The following is a 12,647-nucleotide window of genomic DNA, read 5'->3' as shown; positions in this document are numbered from 1 at the left end:
AGTAATGGTGCTCAATACAGTAAAAGTTCATGCATTGTGCGTGATCACACAAAACTTCCAGTGCTGGTGAGTGACTCTCCTCCTATGGCTGAATTGCCCCCCTCACCTCCACTCTGCGGCTCACTGGGCCTATGTGCCTTCAAGATCACTAAAGGATCTTTCCTCCAATGCTGTCCAATGGTAGCCTCCTGCAGACCTCTCATCAAATGGGGATGATATTCTGGGTGTACTGGCTCCTGGTCTCAGCTGGGTCTCCCACTCATCCAGGTAATGCAAATATAAGGAGATACTCTGACAGTGTAGTATGCCAAAGCAAAGTGCTTTATTGGTACGGTCAAAAAATGGCACTTACATCAAGGTGTCACAATCCACTGCTCTCCCCCACATGTATGGGTGTACTGCATGTACACCCATGCATGTGGGGGAGAGCGGTGTACACCCATACATGTGGGGGAGAGCGGTGTACACCCATGCATGTGGGGGAGAGCGGTGTACACCCATGCATGTGGGGGAGAGCAGTGGATTGTGACACCTTGATGTAAGTGCCATTTTTTGACCGTACCAATAAAGCACTTTGCTTTGGCATACTACACTGTCAGAGTATCTCCTTATATTTGCATTACCTGGATGAGTGGGAGAGCCAGCTGAGACCAGGAGCCAGTACACCCAGAATATCATCCCCATTTGATGAGAGGTCTGCAGGAGGCTACCATTGGATAGCATTGGAGGAAAGATCCTTTAGTGATCTTGAAGGTGCATAGGCCCAGTGAGCCGCAGAGTGGAGGTGAGGGGGGCAATTCAGCCATAGGAGGAGAGTCACTCACCAGCACTGGAAGTTTTGTGTGATCACACACAATGCATGAACTTTTACTGTATTGAGCACCATTACTTACCATGTTATGAATTGCGTTTACCCACCTTGATTAATTATATATCCACTTGTCACGGTATAGAGTGGGAGTGAGGGGGGTCACGTTTATTGTTATTTGTGGTACTACAAGTCACTCTAATATATCTAAGAGCATATACAGTACTAATAATCTTATTCAGCTGTCATTTTGGGATTTTATGTGATTGTGTGAAAGTCTGTTAAATATTATATTCTGAGTATATTTATTTAACCACTTGAAATCAGCGACATACCGGTACATCACTGGATTAGAAGATTAGTGTCCCGGTCATTGCTGCAGCGATGACCAAGATAAAATTTTTTAGGGCTGGTGATTACCTTGAATGTGAGATATAAGCATGAACTTCAGAGAGAGAGCAATAATTCTAGCACCAGATCCCCTGTGTAAATCTAAAGTGGTAACCTGTAAAGGCTTTTAAAGCATCACCTATGGATAATTTAATGTATCTCAGCTTGTCGCCATTCTACAAACATGCTCATTTTTAGAACATGACATGATTGGTATCTATTTACTCGTAGTAGTAAGTAACATCATCTTTTATATTTTACCCCAAAAAATGGGTTTTACATAGTTTGTGTGCATTAAAAAGAATTGACGTGTATTTTCTTTCAAAAAATGTGCGCAAATTCCGCGTGAAAATTGCAACACCCACCATTCCAGGGTCTCTGCTTAAAAAATACATAATGTTTGGGGTTCTAAGTTATTTTCTGGCAATAAAATGCTGTTTTTTTACATGGAGGAGAAGAATGTCAGAATTGGCCTGGGGCTCAGGTGGTTAACATACAGTATATACAGACATCGTTAAAAATATTGGCACCCCTGCATTTCTGTCAGTGCACCACTTCGCCCAGAAAATTGTTGCAATTACAAATGTTGAAGCGTTCTCATGTTTTTTTTTTTGTATGTATTGGTATGACACAAAAAAGTGGAGAAACAAAAAGCCAAATATGACGCATTCCAAGCAAAACTCCAAAAATGGACTGGACAAAATTATTGGCACCCTCAATTTAATATTTGGTAGCATACCCCTTCAAAAAAATAACTGAAATCAGTCACTTCCTGTAACCATCAATGAGTTTCTTACACCTCTCTACTGTAATTTTGGAGCACTCTTCTTTCACCAACTGCTCCAGGTCTCTCAGATTGGAAGCGTTCCTTCCATTGCTGGCCAGTTCAGTACTCTCCAGCGCTTTGTCTGAAACCATTTCTGGGTGCTTCTTGATGTGTGCTTTGGGTCATTGTACTGCTGTAAGATCCATGACCTCTGATGGAGACCAAACTTTCTTACACTGGGCTCTACATTGCACCCCAGAGTTCTTTGGTAGTCTTCAGATTTCATAATGCCATACACACAGTCAAGACAACCAGTGCCTGAAGCAGCAAAGCAGCCCCAAAACATCAGTGAACCTCCACCATGTTTGACTGCAGGTACTGCATCCTTTTCTTTAAAGGCCTCGTTGCTTTTTCTGAAAACAGTAGAATGATGGACTTTACCAAAAGGAAGTAATTTTGTTTCATCTGTCCACAGTACATTCTCCGAAAAGGATTTTTGCCTCCTCAGGTAAGTTTTGGCAAACTTCAATCTGACTTTTTTATGTTTCTGTGTTAGCAGTGGGGTCCTCCTGGATCTCCTACGATAGCATCCCTTTTCATTTAGACGGCAGCATATAGTGCGAGCTGACACAGTTGTACCCTCTGCCTGAAGGTCAGCTTGAATTTGTCTGGAAGTTGATTGAGGTTCTTTAGCCACCATTCGAGTAATCCTTTGTTGCATTCTCTGATCAACTTTTCTCTTTTGCCCACATCCAGGGAGATTAGCTACAATGCCATGGGCTGTAAACTTCTTGACAAAATTGCACACAGTAGACACATAAAGATTAATGTAGTACTACTGCCCTTAAGGGTTGCTTAGTAATTTTTGGGTTCCCTGTCAATCTGTACCTTTTGTTGAAAGCCCAACCTCTGCTGACACCACCGTGCTTTCATGACCAAAGTAAATCACAACTGTAAAATGGACTCACACAGAAGTTGGGATAAACCAATATGAAGTTTATATTGGAATCAAAGGTAATTTGGTCAAAAAGAACAAAATGACACTGATATATGCAGTAAATATAATCACTCTTGGCAGTTGTGAGTGAAAGTAACAACATACACAGTAAAGTAACAGTAATTGCTAACAGAACTGCTTTCAGAAATAATCCACTGCCTCCAATCTGAGGAGACTGCTGAATCCCCAGTGAGCAGAAACAACTATCAAGAAACAGATAAGCTCACTGTGGGTCCTCAGAACTAGATGACAAGGATTAGATGTGAAGGAAAGAGAATTCTCATTTGAAATTTAGCACTGTCCCTTTAAGAACACTACAATGTCTTATGTGCACTTGTTGGGGCCCAGTTGGTATGAAGATGAGTTGAGGTGTGAAAATTAGTTCCTTGGGGTGGTAACACAAGAATAGTGAAGGAACAAGGGAGATTTAACACTTTTCCTTCTGGTGGTAGTGAATTAGGGCAGGGTCCCCTTTAAGGCACTAACATGGGCAGGCTTGAAGTAATGAAAAGCAACAATTGGCATAAATGTCTATAGGCAAGGACATCTCTCTTTGTACATCAATGGCAAAAATTAACAGTAATGGGAACCCTGCATTGTGGAAGAAGTGAAACGTGTTGTTTCAGTTGGCCCTGTTGTATCTTGGCCTGCAACTGTATGTCCTGCGGTCACCTTGTACAATAAACTGCAATGCAGATGTATCTCCACAATGGTGGCTGAGAGAACTAGTCCGCAAACTGAGTCAACTATATGTAAAGTTCACAACTATGTGTAGATAGATAGATAGCTGAGGTGGCGAACTGTCAGTACTCCTGTGGTTAGTGGGTGCATGGGTCTCTCTTACCCGATCAAAGTAATCCCTGGCTCAGACTCGGCATCCCATCTGGTCAGATTGGCCTGCTGGGCAGCGTGGCAGACCGGGTGGTCAGTAGGCTCTTTCTGCTCTTCCTCTCTCTCCAACCCTGGCTCTGCAGCCTAGTTCAGCAGTCAGCCCACCTATTTTTTCATTCAGTGTCTCCCTGCACTGTCCTGGCCAGTCTCCCGGGCTTTGATATTTATATGCCACCGCCCACGCGCTAGCCTTCCTGGGAAATGTAGTCCCTGGCTGCCCTTCCTACTAGCTGAGTCCTGCTATTCAGCATACAAGATCCAGAGGGCTGTTCTGTCCTTGTGATTGACCTTGAATGGCAGTCTACCGCCATCTAATGTCCATTTTAATGAATTGCAAGTAATAACATTTCAATGGGTTACAGTAAGATCTCTGGAGATGAACTTATAACCTTGAGTATGTCCATGCTTTTTCACAATTTTTGTTCTCAAATCCTCAGACAATTATTTTCCGCTCTTTCTTTTCTCCATTCTCCATGTGGCACACAGAGACACACAACAGAAAGGTTGAGTCAGTTTTTCACCATTTTAACTGGTTGCCGGCGTGATTTCTATACTATTAATTGATACAGGTGAGTTTAATTACAAATTACAGGAGCAACATAAACTTGGAATGCAAACATTTCTTACATTTTTGAGAAAGTGCTAATCATTGTCCAGTCCATAATTGGAGTTCTGCGAGGAATGTGTCAGATTTGGCTTTTTGTTTCTCCACGTTTTTGTCATACCAATACAAACAAAAGAAATAAACATGAGAATGCCTAAACATTTGTAATTGCAACAATTTTCTGGGCAAAGTGGTGCATTATCTGACAGAAATGCAGGGGTGCCAATATTTTTGGCCATGACTGTATACATATAGTTTGGTAACAGACTTAAATTACAGAACCATGCAGAAAATGCATTTCAAAACAAGAGTAGGGTGCTGCTGTTTGTTCTGTCAAACTCATTGACCTCGAAAAAGTGCTTCAACCTTCTCCCATCGTTTAAAAGATAGATTATGTAAACAATATTTTCAATATCTTCAGTTTCCACTCAGCTGTTGAAGTTCTCACAATATTGAAGTTTTTAAGGAAAGGACTTGGAGATTGGAGTCTTAAAGTGGTAGTAAACCGCATTCAAAAAGAAAAGGCAAAAAAAAAACCCTGCAAGGTAAAGGCATAACGTGCTAGTATGCATTGCATTGCATTGCATATTAGCACATTATGAAGTGCTTACCTTGAAACAAAGCCGTCCAGCGGAGCACTGTCACGGCTCCCTGGGGTTTCCATCTTCCTTCCGGGATCACAAGCTGGCTGACTGGCCAAGCTGTGATGACGTCACTCCTGTGCATGCACGCCAGATTCCTGGTCCACAGCACAGTGGTGCCAGCTATCAGAAAAGGCTAATGTCTCCTAAACGGTTCATGTTTACTAGATACTAATTTTACCTACAGGTAACCTTTAATATAAGCTTACCTGTAGGTAAAATTATTAAAGAAGAGTTTATTACCACTGTAATGAATATGTAAACCCAACAGTTCATATTCCTGATATGTGCCTGCTATACCATGCATTTGTATGAAAACATATCCTGTTGTCTTGGTATTGCTTCCTTTTGTGTGAAATCCCTGGTGTTCCTGCCAGTCCCCTATCAAAAACTCCTCCAATGATCAGACTTGTCCTGTCAACCCCCTCCCCCAGCACAGCCTTACACTGGGAAGATCAGTGTACTTCTGTTTCTCCCCCCTAGCGCTTATGCAGCTGAAAACAAAGGGCATGTGATCACTCAAAAAAGTAGGAAAAAAAGGTATTTGTAATGTTTTATTTATACACATTTATTCCCTTTAATTTCTATAGTTTAAACCAAATAGGTTGTTTTTCAAGGTGAGGGTTTACAAACGCTTTAACCTAAACATTGGGTGTTCAGAGAGGAGACACATCACATTTCAATCACATACATTTGCATATATACCCTGACAGACACTCTTTTTTCACTTAGCAAACAGCTGTCACTCTGCCCCACCCTCTTTCAGAACATGCTATTTTTTGTTCCTTTAGTAGACACACGTTGCAGTGATTGGACCTGCTACAACAGACAAAAGCTCATCTTTCTAAAACACCCCATAAACCGCTCGATTCCCCTACCAACACAGAGTGTTGATGGGGGTATGCCGCATGCAGCACTAGTGTATTTTGTCTTCCCTGACAGCAGAGCACAATGATCACGGCTAGCAGCTATAGCCACGAGCAGTAGTCACATACAAAAAAATCCAACAGGCTAGTTGTAGTGAAGTCTATCCAACGATCGACTTAAGTACAGCCAGCCTGCCCATAGATCAAAACTCGGCAGGTTCAGCAGGGACCAGCCAAAATTCGATCCACCTATTTGCAGCTTAAAGTGTATGTAACTCTAATATGTAAAATAACCTATTCAGTTTAAAATAGGAATTAAAAGTAAAAATATTTGTGTATAGATATAAAAACATTATAAATACCTTTTTTTTCCCCTTTTTTTTATAAGTGATCACATACAGTTGCAAGAAAAAGTATGTGAACCCCTTGGGATTAGGTGGAGTTTTGCATGAATTGGGCATAAAATGTGCTCTGAACGTCATCTAAGTCACAACAATAGAAGAACACAGTCTGCTGAACATAATACTACACAAACATTAGATGTTGCCATGGTTTAATTGCGCATAACATGGAAACATTCACAGTGCAGGGAGGAAAAAGTATGTGAACCTTTGGACTTAATAACTGGTTGACCCTCCTGTGGCAGCAATAACCTCAACCAAATGTTTCCTGTAGTTGCAGATCAGACCTGCACAACGATCTGGAGTCATTTTGGACCACTCCTCTTCACAAAACTGTTTCAGTGTAGCAATATTCTTGGGATGTCTGGTGTGAATCTCTCTCTGAAGGTCATGCCACAGCATTTCAATCGGGTTGAGGTCAGGACTCTGACTGGGCCACTCCAGAAAGCGTATTCTGTGCTGTTGCAGCCATTATTTTGTTGAATTACTTGTATGCTTTGGGTCATTGTCCTGCTGCATCACCCATCCTCTGCGGAGCTTCAGTTGGCGGACAGATGGTCGTACGTTTTCCTGCAAAATGTCTTGATAAACTCTGGAATTCATTTTCCCATCAATGACAACAATCCGTCCAGGCCTTGAGGCAGCAAAGCAGCCCCAAACCATGATGCTCCCTCCGCCATGTTTCACAGTGGGGATGAGGTTTTGATGTTGGTGTGCTGTGCCTTTTTTTCTCCACACATAGTGTTGTGTGTTCTTCCCAAACAACTCAATCTTGGTTTCATCTGTCCACAGTATATTTTGCCAGTAGTGCTGTGGAACATCCAGGTGCTCTTTTGTAAACTTCAAACGTGCTGCAATCTTCTTTTTGGACAGCAATGGCTTCCTCCGTGGTGTCCTTCCATGTACTCCATTCTTGTTTAAAGTTTTCCCTATTGTAGATGTGTCAACAAAAATGTTAGCATGTGCCAGAGATTTCTGTAGGTCTTTAGCTGACACTCTGGGATTCTTCTTTACCTCATGCAGCATTCTGCGCTGTGCTCTTGCAGTCATTTTTACAGGACGACCACGCCTAGGGAGAGTAGCAACAGTGCTAAACTTTCTCCATTTGTAGACAGTCTGTCTTACCGTGGACACATGAACATCAAGGCTTTTGGAGATACTTTTGTAACCCTTTCCAGACAGTGCTTCTTGAAACCAGTAAACCCAAAACAGGTGTGTGTTTTTTAAGGGCAGGACAGCTGTCAGCAACACATCCAATATCCTCACACTGATTGGAGTCAAGGTTGGCTCACTCCTGGCTCCAATTAGCTCTGGGAGAAGTCAGTAAGCTAGGGCCTCACATACTTTTTCCTCCCTGCACTGTGAATGTTTACATGTTATGTGCAATTAAACCATGGCAACATCTAATGTTTGTGTAGTATTATGTTCAGCAGACTGTGTTCTTCTATTGTTGTGACTTAGATGACGTTCAGAGCACATTTTATGCCCAATTCATGCAAAACTCCACCTAATCCCAAGGGGTTCACATACTTTTTCTTGCAACTGTACTTTCTGTTTTCAGCTGCATAAGAGGTGGAAACAGCAGCACACTGGTCTTCTCGGTGAATGGCTGAGCAGGAGGGGGGGGTGAATGTAAGCCCAAGTTCAATTCTTGGAGGAGTGCAGGCAGAGGGCTCAGCACAACTAGAAAAATGTGTTCCCCTGTTTAGTGTGGTCAGTTTTTAATAGGAAGTAAGAGGGGCTGGCGGGAACACCAAGGAAGCAATACAAAGTGAATGGGATACTTTTCATACAAGTACATGATACAGCAGGCACATATCAGGAATAAGAAACAATGGGATTATATATTTTTTACCTTTTTTGCTTTATTTCCTGTTATTTATTTTTACTTACCCTGAACTACGCTATTTATTTTACCTTTTGCATTTATTTTATATTTTGATGCCATTGTGCGATACAATAAAGTCACACTTATTTTTATTTTGTTGGCTATTTCACCGAACTTATTATCCACAATCAATTAAAACACTAAAAATATAAGTGTCACAAATTCTACAATAAAGCTAGGTTCACACGTGCGAGGGCAGTTGCAGGTGTGGGAAGCTCACCTGTTCCCAGACCCACAACCACACGCAGCCAAACCAAGCTGTTTTTTTACAAATGCTCAGAGCTATTATTATTATTATTATTATTATACAGGATTTATATAGCGCCGACAGTTTGCTCAGCGCTTTACAATATAACGGGAGACAATACAGCAACAATACAAGAGGGACAGGAGGGCCCTGTTCCTTGGAGCTTACAATCTAGGAGGGAGGGGCTAGTGGTACAAAAGGTAGTAACTGTGGGGGATGGACTGGTTGGAAGAGTAGACGATTCCAGTATTAGCTGAGGGCAGGATAGGCTTCGCTGATAGGTTTTCACCCCATGCATCTGCTTTGCAGGTGTGAGAAATTACGTGAAGCAAAAGTGTCATGCTAATTCCCTGTGACTAAGGTTTTAGAGCCAGTTCACTCCACAAAAACATTATCCAGATTTGTTCTGGATGTGTTTCTGCATGTGCTTTTTTAACGCGTTTTGATGTATTCCAGTGCATTTTTTTAATGCTTTTTTGGTACATTTCCAGATGCTTTTTTTCCTCCTTTTTTGGGTCATTTAAATTGCAAAATCTTTATTTACATCAAGACAATGCATTTCCTTGGCTTCCTTTCCCTGTTTTTTTCACTGTACCGGTGTTCGATGCTTTTTTTATGTATTTTTGATGCTTTTTTACTTTGTTCCAATACAGTTCTGTGCAGGAAAAATATCAGCATAATGTACTTTTTTTTCTTGAACTGGAAAGCACTACACTGGTGTGAACTATGCCACTGGAACCCATATAACCTACTTTCCGTGGTTTTCTGATGCAGAAAAAAAGCACTGCACTGCACCATGTGAACAAGCCCTTAACCCCTTGACGCTGACGTAACACAAATATGCGGCCTCACAGAACTGGGCTTTTTTCCATGGGGCCGCATATTTGTGTACCTGACCGCAGAGTCACTGAGAGCAGTGGGTCCCGTTCTAATGATAGGGGCCAGGGACTCCCGATTACAGGTCACATGATCGCTGTGATAGCCTCTGATTGGCTATCACAGTGATCAGTCACTGTACAGCCCGGCCCCCTTGTTTTTTTTCTCTCAATGAATGGAGGAGAGAGATACATTGTATCTCTCTAACTCCTGGCATAGAGGGGAAAAAATGTTTGTTAAAAAAAATTTAAAATAAAAAAAAAAATAAAGAAAAATACCTAGATCAAGGTTTGATCTAGTTCAGTGCCAGGGTTAGTGTTTGGGTCAAGGTCAGGGTCACTGATTTGTTGTCAGTGTGTTTTAGGTAAAAAAAAGACAAAAACAAAATGCGCACTATTGTTTCTGGGCTGTACTATGGGTACAAACAACAAATAACATACCCATATATGGTATCGCTGCAATAGTCAAGACCTAGATCATTTATTTTGGGTTGTTTTTTGGTGGTAGGTTATGGTAGTAACAAGAAACACACAGCTAAATAAAAAAAAAAATTTTTTTTTACTATGTTGGGACAGTTTTCCATTGATAATAAAAAAAAAATCAGGAGATATCCATTACCATTTACCACCAAATAAAAGCCCAATTTGTCCTGAAAAAAACAAGGTATAATTCACCTGGATGTACAAAGTAGTTGTGATGATATGTACGGTTTTACTAACACAAGTCAACGTTGCAAAATTGTGCTTAGGCATTTAGATTTGTTTTACCCTTAGGCGTGAAGGAGTTAAAGAAGGCACAAGGACCTTTTTTTCTGCTTTTTCAGCAGGTACAGCAGTCCATTCAAGTCAATGGGCTGCTGTGCCTGCACAAACACAGGCTGCACTGAACACATAGGCCTAGCATAAGGTAAGTTGTAAATGTTGCTTTGTATTTCCATTCTCATTCATCTTCTAGAAAACATTTGATGGTCCTTCTAGTTTCCCTTTCTGCCTCTTGCATTCTGACCCCAAGTACAGAAGTAAATTCATGCTTGGGTGTTCAGTTTGTGTTCCTGAGCTTACTGCTCAATGCTATAGGACACAGTGTGCCTGTACTCTTGTAGTCAGCTTTGTCCCTGACATGCATTGCCTCTATTACACAGTATTGTTTTCCTTTTTTGAAATGACCGGAGAGCTCGAACCCGAAAGAAAGACAGAGAAGATGGAAACGCAGACAGCGGTGAGAGGGCACCACTGGAGGGCTTTGTTTTAAGGTAAGTCTGTCATATTGTTCTAGTATGCACATTATGACTTAAACCACCTGGGGGCCCAATTTTATTTTCTCTGTTGGACGGCTTTAAAGTGTTACTAAACCCACAACAGTAAAATCAATCTGTATATGCAGTAAAGCATGCTTGTTATACTCACTGTAGAACATAAGGAGTTAATCCTCTGCATTGTGTAAAAAGGATGTTTAATGCTGTCTTTTCTGATCCTCCCCTTCTTCCACTGTCCCCGACTCATCTCCTGATAGAACAGAGCCTTGGGGGCAAGCTGCACATGCTCATTTTGGTGTGTATTGCTAGAGAATTTCTTTTTTTCTTGGGATGAGTGCATGTGATTAGTACTGCCCAGACAGAGGATCAGGGGTCATGCAGTTTCATAGGCAGTGAGAGGAGAATGAAAACTCCTCCTACATGTTTCAACCTGTGCTCAGCTGGACATTGATAGAAGTCACAAGACTGATATATATCTATCTATATAAATATATATAGATATATATGTGTGTATTTAGCAGTTTATATTTACTAAAATATTTGCATTTCCATGTTCTGTGTACTGTGGGAGACCAGATATAGTGAATGCAGAGTCCTTGGTTTAGTAACACTTTAATACCAGACTCCCAGTGCTGCAAATCAAAGTTAGTGTAAATCAATAAATAGTGCCAATAATCCACACAACAGAACAGTCCACCAACGTTCAGGTTCCTAGGTATAGTAACACTTTAAGACTAAAAATGTTATATCCTACCTTCTATTTGAGTCATTTGTAAGTAGTTTCCTCTCACAATGCGCCAATTCTACAGACTTGTCCTCTACTTTCTGTGAGCAGATGTTCATTCTCTGTGAGCAGTCACCCACTTTATGTAACCAGTTAGTTTTCATTTTGAGTTGGGACAGTATCTCTGGGTTGTTTACACTGCAAGGTAACAGAAAATGAGAAAAAAATTATGCAGTGTTTTTTTAAAACAATAGCTAAAATAATACAAAATATTAATATACATTACTCAGAACTTGTAAAAGATGTGGAAACAAATATATAATTAACAGTAGGACCACACATCAATTTGGTTCACCAATAAAAAAAAGTTGCTACAAAAAAACTCCAAAAAGTAAAAAAAAAAAACAAAAACAAAAAAATCTGTCACTTAACCCAAGGTTTTTCTAATCCACAAGCAATTTTATATGAATGTAGCACTACCCCCTTGGGGGTTGCTGTTGATTTGGGTCCCTCCATAGTCCTGCACAGCTAGGCAATATGCATTCACATACATTTGCATCAGAAATCAAGCTTTGAGCTTTTGTTTTGTTTTTTATTGTATTTGAACTGGGATAGGATTAGGGGTGTAAAGGGTGACCAAGGGAACCGACAACTGAGGACAAAGTTCCTGGAATTATTCACAAGCTTCTGTTCTGCAACACAGTCTCTGTTAGAGAGCTAGCCAGCATTTCCATAATGTACCACCCCAGACCCTAGATGAAAATTGTCCTCTTTACCCAGCAATCTAGAGGTTCTCCTGAGCAAGGGATCTGACTCCTGTCCCCTTTAAATAATTGAACAGTCACTGGAAGGGGGCTAATCTGGTTTCTCACCAGAGTGCTTCTTACCCTATCTGCCCAGGGGGTGCAGGTATACTCACTCAGATCCTCACCTGTATTGCTTGTGGGTCGGCTGCTGCTACCAGGACTATCAGCTGGGCTGCTCCTTCCCTGCCATAGAGTAGGTCCTTGCTCTGGGGGCCAGTGAGTTCCGAGTTTTCCTTCTTTCCAGCTCCAGACTCACAGGCAGGCCCCATCCCATTAGGCCTCCTTGCAACCTCCTTCCTCACATCTTCCTCTCGACTCTCCACACTCTCCGCACCAACTTCCTGCTACTGAGAATTCTCCAACACTTTTAAGAGTATCCAGACCCTTGCTAACCTCTTGTTGGAGATTGTGTAAGACTCCTCAAGAGTGCAGCCAGCCACTCCTCAGATCCTCCCACTGCCTTAAAGGCCTTCCTCCAAAAGCCTCA

General features: G+C 41.4%; 1 protein-coding gene across 1 annotated transcript in view; it reads right to left on the bottom strand.

The window, feature by feature from the left end:
* Nucleotides 1–12,647, bottom strand: part of LOC149462800 (histo-blood group ABO system transferase 2-like) — a 71,774-nt gene that overhangs the window by 18,948 nt on the left and 40,179 nt on the right. The window contains exon 2 of the mRNA XM_089676326.1: nt 11,385–11,552. Within this exon, the coding sequence (XP_089532452.1) occupies nt 11,385–11,552 (168 nt within the window). The remainder of the gene's footprint in view (nt 1–11,384; nt 11,553–12,647) is intronic.

This window comes from Staurois parvus, unplaced genomic scaffold (assembly GCF_062004578.1).
Source record: "Staurois parvus isolate SC_StPar_1 unplaced genomic scaffold, SC_StPar_1.0 ptg000166l, whole genome shotgun sequence".
Lineage (NCBI taxonomy): Eukaryota > Metazoa > Chordata > Amphibia > Anura > Ranidae > Staurois > Staurois parvus.
This window is presented reverse-complemented; position numbering and strand designations above follow the sequence as displayed.